The sequence below is a fragment of the Neolamprologus brichardi genome, chromosome 16 (assembly GCF_056152115.1).
Source record: "Neolamprologus brichardi isolate AB-2024 chromosome 16, ASM5615211v1, whole genome shotgun sequence".
NCBI lineage: Eukaryota > Metazoa > Chordata > Actinopteri > Cichliformes > Cichlidae > Neolamprologus > Neolamprologus brichardi.
In genome coordinates this window covers 10721144-10741724 of record NC_142119.1, presented here as the reverse complement: position 1 = coordinate 10741724, position 20581 = coordinate 10721144, and the positions used below count along the sequence as shown (strand labels likewise).

The 20581-nt window shown below is 41.2% G+C and overlaps 1 protein-coding gene across 5 annotated transcripts in view; it reads right to left on the bottom strand.

The window, feature by feature from the left end:
• Window positions 1–20581, bottom strand: part of LOC102778192 (abl interactor 2-like) — a 35713-nt gene that overhangs the window by 13641 nt on the left and 1491 nt on the right. For 3 of the 5 annotated variants that reach the window (XM_006806407.3, XM_006806410.3, XM_006806409.3), the window contains exons 2-4: window positions 5624–5791; window positions 924–1100; window positions 331–348 (exon numbers count right to left, since the gene is read on the bottom strand). In XM_006806407.3, the coding sequence (XP_006806470.1) occupies window positions 331–348; window positions 924–1100; window positions 5624–5791 (363 nt within the window). The remainder of the gene's footprint in view (window positions 1–330; window positions 349–923; window positions 1101–5623; window positions 5792–20581) is intronic. The other 2 variants (XM_006806408.3, XM_006806411.3) reach the window with 1 other exon arrangement.

Sequence of the window (20581 nt, the reverse complement as noted above, 5' to 3'; positions counted from 1 at the left end):
AATACATTTATGAAAGGCACAGGACTCATTAACCAGGCTGCTATGATTTTTATATGAGAACTTATTAAGCATTCAATAGATTTTTATGATCAGGTGAAAATTGGCATGAAGAAAGGGGGCTGAGTGTTAAGAGACAGAGGGAGGAAGAGGAAGCTGATTCTAGCATATTTTGCTGCTTGGTTTGTTGACCACTGCAGTAATAGCACAGTAGTCACTTTCTTAGATCATTACTGCATTTATTGCTTTTCTAACAGCATTTTCCACATAACACAATTTCCTTCATTTATCACACACACTTCTAATTTGTGTAGGTGTTTTGTGCATCCTTACCTTGAACCTCAGCAACCACTTAATATGCCAATGACAGCAAATAGAAGAGAAAAGAAGAGACAGGGTAGTCTAAAGGTTAGTTACAGTGCAACAGTGCCATGCGAATACCAGCAGCCATTAGAGACAAAGGGCAGAAATACAGATGAAGAAGAGCTGGTGGACAGAAAAGTGAGGACAGTGAGGAGGAGGAGTGCAGTTAAAGAAATAATTGTGAAAGCACAATGCCTTGATAATTATTGCTACTTATCCTAAATAAAACTATTTATTTACAAGTGCACACTCTACATGCTTAGAGAAAAACCGTGGCTCACTCAGTTATACACATAAACATGCAATTTCTATCCAATTCTTTTTAAAGAGATTTTTAAAAATGTATTTCTTATTAATAGATATGCAAACCTGGTACAGAGATATTCATTCAAGAGTTTACTAATGCTTGCAATACATAAAAAAAGAAGAGTAAAATAGAAAAGGTGGTACATGCACACGCTTGAGTGCACAGATGAGAATCTGTGTAATCATTTATAAACACTTGAATATGCGAGTTCATATAAACGGATGTTATTACATTCCTTCCTCATTACTCTGCCTACCTTGACTCCATGGCCAATGTCATCCAGGACGCTGTAGTCGATGGGCTTCCTGATGTAGCGCACTGGCCTCTCTGGATTGGCTGGAGCTACAATTTTATGAGCGCGAGACGTGTTTTTATTGGTGGTCAGGATGCCGATCTCCCGCCTCGCTACCTTCTCCTTGTGAATGTCAACGGTCTGGAAGAGGAAAAATGAAGGACGAGCAAATTAAGAAAAAAACAAATCACAAAAAATATCACTCATTTTAATGTGTCAGTGCTCCAAACTGAAAAGTGGATAAATGAATTGCTCCGGTGTGGACGCAGCTTAAGCTAGTAGCACCAACATAAATGCAATACCAGTGAGTTTAGCTGAGGTTGATGAGAAGGAAAGGTTAGAAGAAACTTTTTTAAATTCCTCTATAAATTGTTATTATCACTTTGACCTTCAGATAATTCTATTGACCTTGAAGGAGAGGTCAGAGGTCAAATGTGACATATTTTAAATTTTTTATATGACACTTTCTATATGTTGACAACACACAAGACACTTGTAAGACTTCTAAGTTCTAAGGCTTTTTGTCCATTTTTGACCAATAAACCTTAAGCTGACCTTCAAGACCTTGGTGGATATGAGAAAAACTTTAATACAATATCGTGGCTCAAGAGTTGGGAGTTCGCCTTGTAATCGGAAGGTTGCTGGTTCGAGCCCCGGCTTGGACAGTCTTGGTCGTTGTGTCCTTGGGCAAGACACTTCACCTGTAGCCTACTGGTGGTGGTCGCCTCTGTCAGTGTGCCCCAGCTGTGGCTACGATGTAGCTTGCCATCACCAGTGTATGAATGTGTGCGTGAATGGGTGGATGACTGGATGTGTAAAGTGCTTTGGGGTCCTTAGGGACTAGTAAAGCGCTATACAAATACAGGCCATTTATCACAATGAGCGTACTCTACACACCTACAAAGTTTTATCAGTATTCATTCAAAGCTTTTCCAGCTATTATGTTTACAAAGCATGGATCCAGAGTTTTACCAAATACATAACCTCCTTGGCAGAGGTAATAATCACAATCAATCACGTTTAAATGGGAGCTTTGAAAAAAATAACTCAGGATTAAAACTTTGACATTAACATTTTTCTCTGCTAAATTAAGCTTCTTGTTTAATTAAGATGTTGATGCATGATGAGAGTCATTCTTAAGCAAGTGCAAACTTCATGTAGCATATTTCCCCTTGTTGAGTGAGGGACATACTCATTACATGTTTTAGTCTAGAACAGAAACCTGTACACTTCTGTGTGTATTAGAAGTGCACCACAGTGATGGTGTCCTGAATCGCTTTGGTCCTGGATGTTCCTTTCACTTCAAAATTATTACTGGAAACACTGATCATACTCTGCTCGCTCTAGTGCTCCATTAATCACAGCCTTCCAACAGCGTGCAGCGCGTCTTTATTTTAATCCCTCAGAAGGCTGCAATGTATTTCACAAACAATAATTCTTATTGTTTTAAACAGCTGCTGCATGGCCAGTGGGTCCCATGCGTGGTCCAGGTGAAGTTGAATTATATGAGCTGCATGCAGCCAGTAAGAGAAATAAACAGACACCGAGTTCACAGTGTCCTTGCAGATCAGCCTGAGCAGCTTCTGACCAAACAGTGAAGTTAATGCTCACATGATAGGTTTATGGCATCTCCTCTCTGACACACACACAGACAGACACACAGAAGAAACACTGCAGCGCCACAGCCGAGACAGAGAACCCAAGTGGTTAAAGGAAAGTGTTTTTCTAGATATGACAACAGCTGTCAAAACTTTGGCAGGTGGAGAGCCATGAAGAAACCTGTTAAAAGAAGCTGAAGAGAAGTGCTCCTGTGTACCACCTGGTTGTTTTAAGCACAGACTGTGCAATGGAATAAAGAACAAGCTAACACGAGAGCTGTCTGTGTGTAGATAAAATGATTGTTTAATTTTTAAACATGAAGTTTTGAAACTTTGCTGCAGGCTGACAGCAGCTGCCTCCTCTCTCCAGAACAATGACACCTACAGCCTGCAGGGGGAGAAATGCCATTTATTCCACTACACTACTAAACTTATCCTAATTATTTTGCAGCTTTAGACTCATAATGCAAACTCCAAATTGTCATGCTGCATGCAAAAACCAGGCTAAAGCCCAACATTCTTATTTTTTTATTTGTTTTGGAAAAGGTGATAAATAACGATATGTGTTATTGCAATACTCAGCATATCGCAAAATGCTAAAAATCCCCACAATCGCATTGTGAGTGAAGTATTGTGTGTGTGGGGTGTTGGGTAGGGCTGCCACGATTAGTCGACTAGTCACAATTACGTTGACTATTAAAATTGACGACGACTGATTTAATAGTCGACGCATCGTTTGAGGCTTTGTAAGATCCCAAAAGACGCAGGAATGAGTAGCAGGATTTAAGAGTGTAATAACGGACTGAAACAGAAGATGGCAGCACTGCATGTACAAGGATGCCAGCTGCCGTTAAACCCCGAAGAAGAAGAAGTAGTTTTGTCCCAGAATTCATAGCGCAGCCCAGCTCAGTTTCCAACAATGGCAGCAGCTAGTTAGTTTTAATATTACTCTTATTATTCTTTCTGGGTCACAAAATACACATTTAACATATTTTCAGGCGAGAATGTAACTGTGTAAACTTCAAATATCTGCTCAGTTTATCAAGACACCACATATTTTCAAAAGCGCCCTAGTGTTGGGTAAGTCCCACCTCTTGTCGAGAAGTTTGTTGGACGAGGATTTGGTTTATTTATTTGCAGTTATAGTCCAACCAGGTTAATCTACATTGTAGTGACAGCTTTGAGAGTCATCTGCACACAGTCAAGTTGAGATAATTGTTTGGCTCAGTCTGCATTTCTCGATGGCTTTTCCCAGGCTAAGTAGAAGTCTACTAATAAATGATGCTGTATTATGACAGATAACACTCTCCAGCAGTATATAATGTAGTAGCCAGTTTTTTTCAAAGGTCAGTAAAAGTGTATTTGATTGTTTTAGAGCAGAGATGATGAACTCCCACGCCAATCAAAACAGAGCATCCAGCCTGCGCTACGAGCACGCCAGGACATCTCTGCCTCACCTTCCACGACTCCTATCGGCCGCTGCAGCATGCAAATGCAAAATGGATTTTTAAAAGATCATCTCAGTGCAATTCCTCACCGCATGAAGCGTTCGCCTACACAACAGATGTGACTGTGTCTCACAGAACAGAAAGCGGCAATTATGACGTGCGACCACAGCCTGGCCCGATATAACAGGGACAGAAGCATCTCATTATTTCTGCTTACAGAGCATTCCGATTATACTAATTATTCGGAGGTCCGACGAGGAGAATGGAGCCCCTGTACCACTGAAAACTACGATTATTCCTCAAAGCACACAGTTGCTCTGTGAAGAGACTGTTGAGGATTTAAACACCCAGTGAATGAAAATAGCTCTTTTCTCAATAGAGTGCACTGAGCGACGTGTCAGCTCAGAGTTTTTCTAGGAACAGGAATAAGTTGGACACAGCTGCAGTGTGAGATGTGTGGGTGCAGAGTGTTGTGTAAGCCTGGCAGCACCACACACTTTCACTTCACTGTTGGGTGCAATCACACTTACAGGTGGTTTTATTCATCCAAGCAGCTGACAGAAACAAAATTAGAGCTCTGTGTTCTTTGTCCTCCAACAGTTAGGACATAGTGATTACTGTTTATTTACTATAGCATCCAATATTACTGTAAGTCATGTAAACAAGATTAAAAGAACCCCTGCAGGAGAAACAGGAACACTGGTATCACATTTTAGAGTCTTCGTGGATTTGACGGTGATCACAGAATTACGTTTGCATATTAACCTGGTTCAAAAACGCCTCGTCTCCATGATTCCAACATTACCCATTAACATTTAAATGTAAAGGTATAAGTGTTTTTCACTTCACAGACAGAGCCGAGCAGTGCACAGTGGCCTTTTAACGCTTCTCTGAAAACAGCTCCCTGCTGCTGCTGAAAAAGATGTTCTTATGCCGATAGAGTGAAACAAACGTGGTTTGAAGTTGTAGTCAGACAGCCAAACCCTGAGCTGAAGCTCATTATAAAACTCAAAGCAAAGAGGAGCTGCACATTCTCTCTCCAGAGACACCATAAACATTGTGTCTATGTTTTCATTGCATACACCATCATAAAAAATATTGATTTAAAGCTTGTTTGATGCTTTAACCCTGAACCCTAAAAAAAACATTACCAATCAAAGCCTGTTTATCTTAGTATAGTGTGTACAGAAAAAAAAGGGCTAGTTTCTCCACCATAGCCACTTTCTGCTAATAAACTGACCTCTTTTCACCATGTTACTGCTGAACATTCTGCATTTTTGCCTCCTATTTGTAAGCACAAACTCCTTCTGGGCTGCTGAACATAAATGCATTCATACATGATTGCATGTTCTGTCCTTTCATTTAGGAGCCCTCTTGCGGGTGTGTATAATTGTATGCATTGTGTGTACCAGTGTCTTGGTATATGGGCCTTCCTGCTCACAAACTTCATATTTTAGACCATGTTTACAGTTTGAGACCTTCAGCGTGCCTCTGGATGCCTGACTTGGATAACAAAGGCAGTGCGAGGAGGAATTTTCATTAAACGTCATCCCTCACACGTACAAAGCGGCTGTTTAATCCTCTAAGAAGAAATGAGAACATTCAAAGTTCAGCGGACCTGTGAAATGTGGTTGACGGAGCTCTCCATGCGGCGGAGTTGTGAGGCCTGGATGTCCAGCATCTGCAGCACATTGTTGGCCAGCGTGTTGATGAGGTAGGCGACACTGGCCAGAGACTGTGTGGTGTAGCTCTTTGTTTCCTCCAGCGCCCGCTCCTTGTCTGCAGACTGCGGGGAGAGAGGAGACAGATTCAGGACAGGAGTCACAGAGTGCAACCATTTTACTCACAGACACAGACAGAAAAATGAGCTTGGAAATGAGAAATATCACACGAACGTGGGGCTGATAAAACGGATGAGGCTATTCAGATTTTTCAGCCTAGAAATGTTCTATTACATGCCTTGCTTGCCCAGTTATGCTCAGGTAGACCTCGTTTGGCTAACTCCCTACTTAGTATGAATTTATGATGTGAATAACTAGTTGATCTGTGAAGCCTAGTTTGCAACAAATCAATGAAATACCACAAAAATAGTGAGAAATATCAAAACTAGTCCTCACAGTAACAGACATACACATGAATAAAACCCTTATGATTTCTGCTGGAATGTCACAGTCAGCATTTTATCGAGAGAAGCTGTCAGAATGTGTGTGTGTGTGTGTGTGTGTGTTTGCATGACTGCACGTGTCAGCGTGCATCAGCAACTACATGTGCGAGTTCACATGTGTACTGTATGTATAAAGAGAGTGTGTGCATGTTTGTAAATCTCTGTGAGGACCAACATGTAATTTATAACTTAGGATCGAGGACATATGTGGGAAGTGAGGTTATTTTGGCTGTTCCTCACTTTTAAAATACGCCCTCCAACTGATTGGGGGATTTATAATTTATGTTATATAAAGGTCAGTGTTGAGCTGAGGGGCAAGGGAATTATGGTCCCCACGACTACAGAAAGCCCAACATGTGTGTGTATAATTGCTGAAACACAATGTAGGTCAGTGCAAACTCATTCACGCCCGAGGCTGACAAGAAACACACTGACATCTATGTGTGCCTCTGTGTTACACACGTACTCTCCACACACTTATAGAGACTTGAAAAATATTACAATAGACAACACCAATGCAAACACACACAAAGAGTTTGTGTCATAGGTTTAGATGACCCAGAGCCCTACATTCAGTCGCAGAGTCTAAACCATTAAAACTTCTTCAGTGACATAATTAAAGAAAACACTGAGAAGTGGTGTCACGAACCTCAAAGCAAACCAGCAAGTGGTTCACCAAGTCAGAGACACAATGCTGCATTTGAAGTCGCTATTGTTACAGCGTAAAAACAAAAACCGCACGCCGAAGTCATAATAATAATAATAATAATAATAATAATAATAATAATAATAATAATAATAATAATAATAATAATAATGGATTGGATTTATATAGTGCTTTTCAAGGCACCCAAAGCGCTTTACAATGCCACTATTCATTCACTCTCGCATTCACATAATAAACTATGTGTGAGAGCTGAGCAAAAAGAAAAGAGAGCAGCAGGTGTTACAGAGGCTCAAGCGGTGACCTCTGCCCTCAGCGAGCTGTGCAGCACTTTCCAGCCGTTTTAGGTGACGCCTGCTGTGACGGCTCAGCTCAGTGTTTTAACACTTCGAAGAGCACAGTGAGATTTTATTTTCATATTTTACATTCCAAATGGGTAGACAGAGAACTTGTAGCAAGTTCCATTTTTTTAACATTATATTTTTGTCACCGTGAGGGTTTGAATTCTCTGCCGTCTGCCTTATTAATGCTTCATGTGCTGATTCTAGGAATCTGGCAGTCTATTTGATTTATGAGACATAACATTTCTACATATAGGTTGTGGACATCCCAGTGTAGTGTAATGGTGATCTTGTTTAGTGTTATCTGCTTAAATCAGGTCAGAATACACAGTGTAACAGTAACTGATTATCAGCAGTATGTCGAGGCTGCAGATGTCTGCACACTAAATTTATCACTGCTCCTCATTTCATCCATCACTCCATCCATGCATTTTCAATTGCTTATCCAGATCCAGATCCAGAGGCATTCCCAAGCCAGCTGTCCCCACTCCCATGCCCCCACACCTTGATAGGGAACAATGATATTTTTTTTGTGATTAATATTTTATTGTACTTTTAGAACACTACAGTCCACTGCAGAGACAGATTACATCACATAAAAAAACCCCCATCAGCATAGCAGCAGAACAGTAGAGAATACCAAACCAAAATGAGGGGGGGGGGCAAACAAAGCAAGAGATAAACAAAAACAAGAAAAAAAAACAACAACAGAAAAAAACAAAAAAGAAACAAAAACAGCCAGCCTTTGACTATGTGGGTCTTACTGCATGCCACACTCTGACATCCCTGAGAGTGCTTCGTCAGAATTCCAATGTCTATTCCACTCTAGGTTCTAGTCTGTTCGTTTTATTCTGGACAGATATGGATCCCACTTCAGATGAAAACTCTCCACTTTATTCAGGAGTCTGTATGAAACATATACATACATATATTAAACAAATATGTAAGACTGCGTTCTTCCATTTGCGCAACATCTCTAAAATTAGAAATATCCTGTCTCAGAGTGACGCTGAAAAACTAGTTCATGCATTTATTACTTCCAGGCTGGACTACTGCAATTCATTATTATCAGGATGTCCAAAAAACTCACTGAAAAGCCTTCAGCTAATCCAAAATGCTGCAGCAAGAGTACTGACAGGGACTAGAAAGAGAGAGCATATTTCTCCTGTTTTGGCTTCCCTTCATTGGCTTCCTGTTAAATCCAGAATTGAATTCAAAATCCTGCTCCTCACATACAAGGTCTTAAATAATCAGGCCCCATCTTATCTTAATGACCTTGTAGTACCATATCACCCTATTAGAGCACTTCGCTCCCGCTCTGCAGGCCTACTTGTTGTTCCTAGAGTATTTAAAAGTAGAATAGGAGGGAGAGCCTTCAGTTTTCAGGCCCCTCTTCTGTGGAACCAGCTTCCAGTTTGGATTCGGGAGACAGACACTATCTCTACTTTTAAGATTAGGCTTAAAACTTTCCTTTTTGCTAAAGCATATAGTTAGGGCTGGACCAGGTGACCCTGAATCCTCCCTTAGTTATGCTGCAATAGATGTAGGCTAATGGGGGATTCCCATGATGCATTGAGTTTTTCCTTTCCAGTCACCTTTCTCGCTCACTATGTATTAACAGACCTCTCTGTGTTGAATCATATCTGTTATTAATCTCTGTCTCTCTTCCACAGCATGTCTTTTATCCTGTCTTCCTTCTCTCACCCCAACCGGTCGCAGCAGATGGCCACCCCTCCCTGAGCCTGGTTCTGCCGGAGGTTTCTTCCTGTTAAAAGGGAGTTTTTCCTTCCCACTGTCGCCAAAGTGCTTGCTCATAGGGGGTCATATGATTGTTGGGTTTTTCTCTGTATCTATGAAGCGCCTTGAGGCGACTTTTGTTGTGATTTGGCGCTATATAAATAAAATTGAATCTAATTGAATTGAATTGAGAGTTGTTTTAGTGCAGCGAGTCTCCCTCGTTGAATATGCCATACGGAGACAGGTGGGGCGGAAGGGGCCTTCCACTGGGAGATAATGAGTTTACGCCCCAGCATCAATGCAGTCTGTACCCACTCAGCAGCCTTAGGCGGAGCATATTTAAGGAGTGATGGGTCCCCCAAAACAAATAGTCTTGGTGAAAAAGGAATATCCCATCGTATGGTTGATTTGATAAAGTCATGTATCTCAGTCCAAAAGATTTGGGTTTTAGGACAGCTCCAAATCATATGGGTCAATGTACCTATCCCAGTCTGACATCTCCAGCATTCAGGGGACTGTATGAGGTTCGCCCTATACAGTCTGTGTGGCGACCAGTAAATTTGGTGTAGTAATTTGAATTGGATTAGTCTCGTTCTAAGTTCCCTGGACACCTTTTTACTATTCTGCATAATTGTAGACCATTCCTGATCTGTAAAAGCCACACCAAGGTCAGATTCCCAAGCTAACCGGCACATTTTAAAGACTGAAGTACACAAAAGTGCTTTCCAGTAAAACCATGATACAGATAAAAATCACAATATAAAATATAAATTACAGATATAAAATATAAAATAATTACATAATCTAAATGCAAAGCCAGATGTAAATTACCCTAATTAGCCTTGAATGCCAGGTTAAACAAGTACGTTTTAAGACGTGATTTAAAGGATTGAATAGAATCTGATGCACGGATATGAAGAGGAAGAATATTCCATAACCTGGGTGCAGCAACGGCAAAGGCACGGTCTCCTCTGGTCTTCAGCAGAGACCTAGGTTGCACTAAGAGCAGTTGGCCCGATGATCTTAGTGCTCTCTGAGGGCTATACAGACAGAAGAGATCAGCTAGGTAGTCAGGTGCCATATTATTTAGGATTTTATAAGTAAACAATAAAATTTTAAAATCAATTTGATTTTTAATAGGAAGCCAATGTAAGTTGGCTAGAACAGGGGTGACAGAATCATACTTTCTAATGCCAGTTAAGAGACATGCTGCGGCATTTTGGACCAACTGCAATCGCTGAAGGAGGGAAGATTGGAGGCCCAAGTAGAGAGAATTACAATAATCTAGTCTTAAAGTGATGAAAGCATGAATGAGTTTCTCCAGATCGTTGCGTGGTATATAAGGTTTAGCCTTAGAATTTAGGCGTAGTTGGTGGAAGCTGGTTTTTACCACAGTAGAAACCTGTTTATCTAGTTTGAAGGAACTATCCATGGAAACTCCAAGATTCCTAGCAGCATCAGTGAGGTGATTAGCAACAGCCCCGAGTGTACCAGTCAGTTGCCCCAGAGGCATATTTCTATCAAAAACAATAATTTCTGTCTTCTTTTCATTTAAAGTAAGAGAGTTACATGATAACCAGTCTTTGACATCCCTCAGACAATCAAACAGAGGATGTAGTGAAGATGAAACATCCCCAGTCAAGTGGAGGTAGATTTGAATATCATCAGCACAGCAGTGAAAAGAGACATTCTGTTTTTCAAACATGGAGCCCAAGGGCAGCATGTACAGAGAAAACAACACAGGACCCAGCACCGAGCCCTGGGGCACACCACAGCGAAAAAGGGCAGAAGAAGAGGAATATTTTCCCATCATGACAGAGAACGACCTCTCAGAAAAATATGATTTAAACCATGAGAGAACAATTCCTTTAAGGCCTGCTACTTGTTCTAACCTTGCCAAAAGAATATCATGGTCAATCGTGTACAGGGGTGAAGTCAAATCTAATAGAACTAAGACCGCAGAGCGCCCAGAGTCAGCGATTAGAAGGAGAAACATTGAAAACTCTTAGTAGGGCAGGTCTGGTGCTGTGACGTGGTTTAAATCCAGACTGGAATTTATCACTTATACTGTTTATCTCTAAATGGGTCTGTAGTTGCTGAAGCACTATTTTCTCTAAAATCTTTGACATGAAAGGGAGTTTAGAAATCGGCCTGTAATTTGCTAGAGTGTTATGATCCAGGCTGCTTTTCTTGATAACAGGTTGCACGACTGCATGTTTAAAGACAGTCGGAACACAGACAAATAACAGTGATGAGTTCATTAAAAATAAGATAAGGACCTGATTGTGTTCAATGCATCCTTAATGATACGAGAAGGAATAATGTCATGCAAAGAATTTGAGCTTCTCAGGTTATTAATTATTTCATTTAAAGTCGAGAACGACACAGGTTCAAACTGTTGAAAAAACGTTGAACATTCGGAATCTGGGGCTTGATTTACTACATGAGAATGTGGGGCCCTTAACACTGAGATCTTATCTATAAAATGATTTAGACATTTTTTGCAGAGGGCCGGGGAGGCACCCATCGAAACATCAGAGCAAGGATTAACCACTGAGTTAAAGATTTTAAACAGAAATAGTCACCACCTTTTTTTGACTGTAGCGGTTTGCAAACACGCACTGCAGCACTGACCTTTTCTAGCACTTATTCAAGAGCACAAATATTGGTTTTAGTCAGATGTGGTGTTAAACGGGTTTTCACCTGCCAGCTTGGGGCATGTCTGATGGCACCGATGTGGGAACTGTACAGACTACATCCAGAAGTGAGAATATGGGAAACAAAGGCTACGTTCACACTGCAGGTAAAAGCGCATCAAATCTGACTTTTTTGACCCCATGCGACTCATATCCGATCGTGGTATGACAGTGTGAACAGCACAAATCCGATATTTTCAAATCCAACCTGGGTCACTTTCGTATGTGGTACTCAATCCAATACATATCTGATGTTTTACAAAGCGACTGCTGTTTGAATGGTCAAGTCGCATTAAATCCGTCTTTTACGTCACTGACACAAGACAGACGCCAATTATCAGCACCGGAGAAGCGCCCGAGAAGACAACATGAACCATCCAGTGTAGATGTCAGTGAAACTGTTGGGAAGACAACGTTGGAGAAACGTGAACATTTTATTTGTACTGTATAATCTGCAGATTCTGACAGAAATCTGCAACTATCCTTTGAAGCACCGCTACTCTGTAAAACAGCAATAAGGTTAATTATCAGGCCATATGTAAATAACAAAATGACTTCATAACTTAAAGCAAAATTGGGAATCGTAAAGTCTGAAACAGTTTGGTCTGGGTCTAAACAGAGCGCATTGTGTGTGACGTTAAGGCTGCGCGATATGACCAAAATCTCATATCCCGATATAAGAATTCTATCGTCCAATAACAATATAAATCACAAAAATTGTACATTTTATGAAAATTCTGTGACTCTCGGGCAGCTCGACTTGCGTGAAGTGTTTCCAGATGGGTGTCGTGTACCTGGAGTCAAATGTTTTAACCAATGCATGACACTATACATTGTTAGACATAAGTTGTAACGGCCGCCGTTTTCTTTGTGAGTATTCGCTACACAGCGTGCTGCGGGGAAAAGCCTGTTCTAACGTTTGAGTCTAAGGTTTATTTATTAGCACCTGGCGGCTCTTTTTTGTTTCTCATCCGTAAACACTGCATACTCTTTCACATGATTCAGTTTATTTTGAAAAGTCTCAACAGGATCTTGAGCTTTATTCTCAAGATGGTTTTACCGTTGTTGTTGCTAACGACAACGCATAAAAACAGGCTCTTGTCCGTCCATAGAGTGGTCATATAAAATATAAGAGAAGGAGAGAACTTTAAAAAATTAATAATAACTACAGTGACCATCAAAACGATGAAAAAATAATGCCGTAAATAGTTTATTTTGCGACACCGTGAAACAAACGATAGCGTAAAATGAAACGATAGACGTTTTTATATCGTCATCCGATATATATCGTTATATCGAACAGCCCTATGTGACGTCTTCTTTTGCGCATGCGGGCCGCTTTGAGGGTTCACACTAGAGCGCGTTTGCTGTCACATTTTATTTGTAGTGTGAACGAGCAGACAAGAAAAATGGATTTGATCAAAAAAATCGGAATTGAGCATTAAGACCTGCAGTGTGTACGTAGCCAAAAACAATCTCCTACTGTCCTTTATATTGAGTCATTGGAGGTTAGTAAAAGTTTGTAAACATTTTGGTCAGACTATTTAGAAAGGCACAAGAATTATGTGAACTTTTTTCATTGAGTTTTTGAAATCCATCCATCCATTTTCTTCGCGGGGGGGGCTAACCCAGCTGTCTTAGGGCAAGAGCTGTACACACGCTGGACAGGTCGCCAGTCTGTTGCAGGGCTAACACATTGCAACAGACAACCATTCCCACACATGGGCAATTTAGAATGACCACATAACCTAAACCGACTAACTGCATGTCTTTGAACTGTGGGAGGAAGCTGAAGTACCCACACAAATACGGGGACTCAGGACCTTCTTCTGTGAGGCAATAGTGCTGACCACCGTGCCAGCGAGAGTTTAAAAGAGTGAATAAATTCATAAATTCAGCCCCATTTTTTGAGGAGGTCCATGACAGCAATAGTCAGCTTCCACAAACTTTCTAAATCTTAATGAAGAACGTAACTTTTGAGTCCAGTCCTTTTTGATAAATATTCTGATTTTTATCTTTGCTTCACTGTCTAATCTACAATCAGCCCGCCTCCTTCCCTATTCTTCCATCCTCTTCTGTCTTCTGTCTCCTCCCTCTTTATCACATCATCCTAATATCTCCTATTTTTCTCTCCCTTCGTTCTCATCAGCCATCTGATACCCTGTTAGCAGTGACCTAGTTGGAGGGATGCCTCCTCTGGCCTGAGGCGAAGGCAAAGCAGCACACACTTAGCCGCACACGTAATGATGCTGTTGATGTTATCCCCTCCTCCCTTTTTCTAACTAAGTTCATGTACATAAATCATATCAGACCTATGCAGAATCATAAGCACGCTCTAATTCCCCTGACCTCTTTTTTAATTTATTTTTTTTTAAAACAACACAGACTCTGGTCTATTAACCACATTCCTGCTGTTAATTATTCTCAGATCAACATTTAAAAACAGCCGCAAAGTGTGGCGGCAAATGCTGCTCGTAAATGTCAAGACATCTTAAGAAAAACAGGGTGTCATGCAGCAGATGGTACAGCCTCCACGGAGCCCTCATCTCGACATCACAGAGTCAGTGTGGGATTACATGAAGAGATAGAAGACATCGAAGACCACACAAACCCACAGAATAATGGTGGCACCATCTCCAACATCAGCTGAGTAGCCAGTGATTCTGAGGTAAGTCAGGACACCAGTGATGAGTACAACTTGTAAAGTAAAGATGGTAACCACTCATGGGAAAGAAGAAATCCACTCGCTGAAACATGTCCGTTTCTTTGCTCTCTCCTTAAGGCCACCCTCCTTTGGTCAACAGTCTTTTGATTGGCTGTCTCTCACAATCAGAAGGTTTGAAGAGCAGGTAGGAGGGGATGCTCTGCTCACAGGACTAACTCAATAACAAAAGACACAGTCGGAAACTGCACATCTGCAGCAGTCTGGAAATTTAAAGAAAAATAAGGACAATCATATCCCACAATACCACTTATTCAAGACAAGTACACAACATAGCATAGCATAGCATCTTTATTTATAACGCACTTTACATCCAACAATGTTGACCAAAGTGCTACAAATATAAAACAGAGAGGAAACAGTTTAAATTACATATAAAATATCTTAAAATTAAAAATAATATAATTATTAAGAAAATATATTAAGATGCATCAACAAGTCCTGCTGTGCTAAAAGCCAAGGTAAAACAATATGTTTTAAGACGTGATTTAAAAACAGATAAGGAAGGTGCCTGTCTAACATGTGAAGGCAACTCATTCCACAATTTTGGTGCTGCCACAGCAAACGCCCAATCCCCTCTAAGCTTACGATTTGTCCTGGGCACACTCAGGAGGAGCTGGTCTGCCGACCTGAGGGACCGGGAAGGTATATATGGATAAAGAAGCTCAGAGAGGTACAGAGGGGCAGCATTGGACAAACATTTAAAAACAAATAAAAGCAGTTTAAAATGGATCCTAAAATGCACGGGCAGCCAATGAAGTGAATATAAAACTGGGGTGACATGCTCATATCTACGAGTGCCAGTTAAAAGGCGTGCAGCAGCATTCTGGACTAGCTGCAGTTGAAAAACAGAAGATCGACTCACCCCAAAATAAAGAAATAAAGCCGAACGGTTACAAAAGCGTGGATTACTTTTTCAAATTGCTGTCTCGTAAGAAAGTGCTTAATTTTGGCCAGTTGCCTCAGATGAAAGAAACTAGACCTTACAACCGACCCGGTCTGGCTTTCAAGCTTAAGTTCAGGATCCATTTTAAAACCCAGATTAACAATCTCTGGTTAAGCTAAGCTCATAAGCTAACACAAGCCAGACTGATGCAGTTGGCAGGGTAAAACCATCCTTACTTGCTTCTTTGTGAATCCCCAGTGATGTAAAAAACTGAGAGCAGTGATCCAGTCGCCAAATGACTGTTATTATGTCAGCTCTTAAATAAAAGCGAAAAGCCAGAGAGATGGATTTTAACAAATTGCTAACACACATGACTGGGACAACTGGGAGAGGTACGACCATGGGAGAAAGTGCAATTCTCTTTGGCTTTGAATCAGTCCCTGCACTACACCGTTTATCTTAAACCAAGCACAGGTTTGTTTGTAGCTTCTGTCAGAGAGAGACAGCCACCAACGGCCAAGAGCCTGCTTTTACCTTACAAGGACAGGTCGCTCTCTGTGTGTACACATATATAAGTTAATTTAAATCAGCATCATCAATCCTCTTAAAGCTCAGTGAAAGCACTCTTTTTAAATGTCAATACACAGCATCACTGCAGCTTGGTAACAGCTGCTGGGTCAAGCAGTATTAATCACAATGAAATTTTACATTGCTTCTAACGTCTGGTAATATAAATGAGGAAGCATAATCACTTTTGCAGATGAACACTAGTGATTATTATTGATCCTCAATAATGTAAAGAAAACAAAGCCCAAGCAGTAAATAAAATGAATTTGAACTGCACTGAATCCGAATCCACTTGGTCTCACAGTAAGTAAAACGTGAATAATAATAAAATGTACAACACACACTTTTCCATCTTGTCTGTCAGCTACTAACGCACTGTGATCACAATAATTTCCCCACCTCTTGTGCAACACTCTTAATTAATGGCTGACACATTTTCTCCCAGCTTTATTTCTATTTTAAAGGAATCGACAGCTGACTGGTCGTGATTTTCTTCTCTGTGGCAGTACAAAATGTTCTCAAACTCCTGCAGGTTAAACTGGGAATACAAACAGCCAGATTTGATTATTTCTGAAGAAAAATGGGAACACGGCTAAGTGCATTTGGCGGAGAAAAAAAAGACAAAAATCTAAATCTGTAGATCCAACTGTAGGAAAAAAAAGGAGGAAAAAAAGCAGAATATTTTCCATTTGTTCACTATACTTGCCACAGATTTAGAATTATTTCGTGAAAGTAGTCATTTAAAAATAACCCAGGTGTTTTTGGTGTGAGCCACTTTCTCCAGCTCATCCTGGGGGACGCCACGCATGCATGTGAGATGACAAATCCCCCCATGGTAATCTGAGGTCTGGCCCCCAATCCCAAACCAGTCCAAAGCACCTGGGAGCCATCCAGGTGGCATCCCGGTCAGTAAGTTTGGGCAGTATGACAATATGGCAGTAATGTTACTTAAAAATCCCAGCCGAGGCTGCAGTCTACTGGGATTTATTAACTGACATTTTAAACATCATCTTAACAAACCAGGATTTCTGGTGCCAACTAATTGTTTAGCCAACTAACATCCTCATGAACAATGACACCATCATAGTGTAAACCCAGCTGAACTCTCAGGCCAGTGTTAAGGTACCAGAAGCAGACATCACTCTGTTGGACACGTGCTATCACTGAACTAAACTAAATTGATTATGAATAGATTATTGGGAATCACAGAGTAACACTGTCTCTACATCAGCTGGCATCCAGTTCCACCTGGTCTCCACAGAGGGTAGTCATGTGACCATGCACCACTACCTAAACAGACACTGACTGTTGTACTGTTCCTCTGACGTGCCACTCCACAACCTGCACTGCAACAGCACATTCATTATACAGTGCTAGCTGAATATCGCATAATTATTAGAAAAAGAGAAAAAAACAACTTTTGTCCTATGAGCCTGCATGTATGATCACCTCAGGTTTGCCAAGCTTCTGATCACAAACCCATCTTTCCAAATGTTCAGCGTGTTTCGCCCCCGCAGGAGCTGTTCCTGGCATCAGTAATGAAAGTGGAGGCTGATGCACCAATTGCCATGGTTTTCAACCCAAAACACACACACACGCACACAGCCATGACCAGAGTATATGTCCAGCTTCCTGCAGCGCTACCATGTGTTTTCAATGAGCAGCAGGAGGTCGAGTTACATTACAACTACCTCTGCTGACAGCTAACCGGTACCAGCTGTGGATAACCCTGAAGGAACAAAACAGGACAGGACTGTAGTTGGGGCAAGGGGGAGAAACGTGTCTGCACATGCTCAGTTCAGACTCGCTCGGATTCTGTGCTGAAGGCGCTAAACAGCCACACATTTCGCAATTTATCTGAAAAAAAGAAAAGTAGTAACGGCCTGCTTTGCTGCTTTTTTTCTCACCATTTTTCATCATTTTCTCTAATATCTTTTCCTTTGTGTTACAGTAAATATTCCAGCAGACTTTCTGTAAAATAGAAAGCAGCTATTTAAGGCTCTAACTTTCAAGGGTGCAGCTTCAATTTATCTCAGTTTACAAACCTACAGCATTAAGGAGGAGGATGTGTGGGTGGTGTTATATTGAAAACCGGGTCTCCAGCACCTTTGGAAGAGGCAGGAACAGTCATCTCTGTTTTTTTTCCTGACAAAGCTAGGAGTCTGGCTGGCTGTTTGAAGCATGAACATCTAAAGTAGGATAGACCGTTTCCCTGATAAAAAACTGACCACGTTAATGATCAACAATGATCATTATTATTGATCACAAGAACAGCAAAAATTACTTTTCCCCGATTATTAAAAGGAGCCAACAACTTAAAACTCCACCAATAATGTGTAATTGAAATGCTGTATTATTTAAAGATGTCACATGCATGGCAGCAGAGCATTAAGATCTGCACCACCTGCAAAGCTGTCATCATTTTACACATTCTAGTAGTCCCACACAGCTGTGGGCAGTCAGAACAAGAGGCTTCAATAGAGCAGAGCATTAAAATCCACTTTAATTATCACTTTGAGCAGAGGCCGAACAGGAAAGTCAGCACACAAGCTCAGCTCCTGCTGTTTGTGTCTCCTGACATCAGCCTGATATCTGCAGACAGCTGTTAGAAACTCGGCGCATACAGGCGGACTCGATAGTTTCATACACTCCTCCTACTTTGCCTCTTCCAAACATAGTTTTATTAATAAACGCAACTAATGACCAGTTTGCAACTGATTCACATAAGAAATATTTTCAGGTTACATTTGTCTTGGAAATCTGTTTTTATACCACATAACAGATTACAAGGTCTTGAATAATCAGGCCCCAGTTTGTGTTAAAGACCTCATAGCACCCCATTAGAGCATTTTGCCATCAGACTACTGGCTCAATTGTGGTGCCTAGGATATTTAAAAGTAGAATGGGAGACAGAGCCTTAAGCTTTCCTTTCTGATAAAGCATAAAGTTAGAGCTGGATGAGGTGACCCTAAATCCTCTCTTAGTAACTTTTAAATAGGCCTAGGCTGCTGTGGGGGTTTCCCATAATGCACTGAGTGTTTTGTCTTCATTTACCTCTTTTCATGCTCTCCGTTTTTATACACCTCTCTGCATTTAGTCATTCATTATTATTAATCTCTGGCTCGCTTCCACGGTGTGTCTTTTGTCTCATCTACCTCCTCTCACCTCCAACCAATCGCAGCAGATGGCTGCCCCACCCTGAGCCTGGTTCTGCTGGAGGTTTCTTCCTGTTAAAAGAGAGTTTTCCCTTTTCACTGTTGCCAAGTGTTTGCTCACAGGTGTTTGTCTGCATGTCGGGATTGTACAAAATAAAATGGGAAGGAGCCCTTGTCCTCCCCACTTCCAGGAAGCCTTTATTTAATGCTCAAAACTGACCACACCCTTGTTCAAAACCAGCCTTCATTTTGATGTCAACCATAGACGGGCAAAGTTTCATGACTGTATCTTGTACAGTTGCAACATTATGTTACTGAAAATCTCTGTTCACTGGAAACAAATAAACACTCAAAGCACCTTGATGCAGGTAAGGAAATCCCAGAAAGTTGATTCTGGATGAACAGAATCAACTTTCTGGGAATGCAAGAGTAAAAGAATAAAGACACTCTGTAACCCCCCCCCCAATCCCACCCCTTAAAAAGCACTAGACTGATTTAAATCCGAATTTGAACCACAAGGATGCCAGGATGTGGCCACATAAGACAAACAACGACTTGACCTGGGTAAACTCTGAATCCAAATATTTAGCCCATAAAACAGGATCAGCACACTGCGCTATTATGTAACAATCACATCATCTGCTGGCTGCATAAATGTAGGCCATCCTCTGGGTACTGAGTTAGCCTTGCTAGGCTCAATCTGAACATGCAGTGTGAGCAGTCTAACGAGCTAAAAAAGACTTTCAGTCTTCCCGAGAAGATGACATGTTACTGCTGATGTGACTGCTAAAAATGAGGAAGCTAATGCCAAGCTAGTACAGCGTGAAAACAGGTTGAGAAATAAAAAGGTCAAAGGTTATAAAGGAAGGAAGAAATAGAGAGGAGAAGGAATAAAAGAGGGGAAAAAGAAAGTGCCCTTGTGGTATTCATCAAGTGTAGATGTGCAGAACAAGATTTCACTGTGTCGGTCTTCGGTGACGCATCATGTAGCGCCTGTGTGCTTCTGGCCTTTAAAGAAGAAAGACTGTTGATGCACTTTCACTTGTTGACTGACAGTAAGACTCACACAAACACACGAATCTAAATGAAATGTGGCGATGAACAGGTGTGTATACAGGACCAGCTGAGGAGGAACAGTTGTCCGTAACAGCCTCGTCTGCCCACGTACTCACACACTCTCTGCTAAGCAAGTACGGGGGTGGAGGGATGGCAGCCCAGTACAGCTACTGGTGTCTAACTCACTATCTCACATTCTCAAGAAGCCATCAGTGGATAATGAGTGTTATTTTAACACTAAATTTAAGGGGCTGTATTATGCCCATGACAAATTACTGTGCTATAACACAACAGCTTCAAGAAAGTCGCAGTTGAAAATTGCTGGATGTGCAGTTTAGATCCAACCTTTGCTCGTCACGTCCGGTTTCAATGACATGACAAACATTACATTTGGTGTGTGTGTGGGGGGGGGGGGTGGGCCTTAAGTGCTTACAGCCAGAAACAAAAATCATGGTTCACATTTGCAGCCTGCATGCTTAATGTCAGATAAAAACAGTGTACAAAGTATGTGATAGAACAGGTCTTGCTTGTGGTGTTGTTGGTCTATTTGCCAACCACAGAGAAGATCCACTCTTGTCCCCTTCCCTT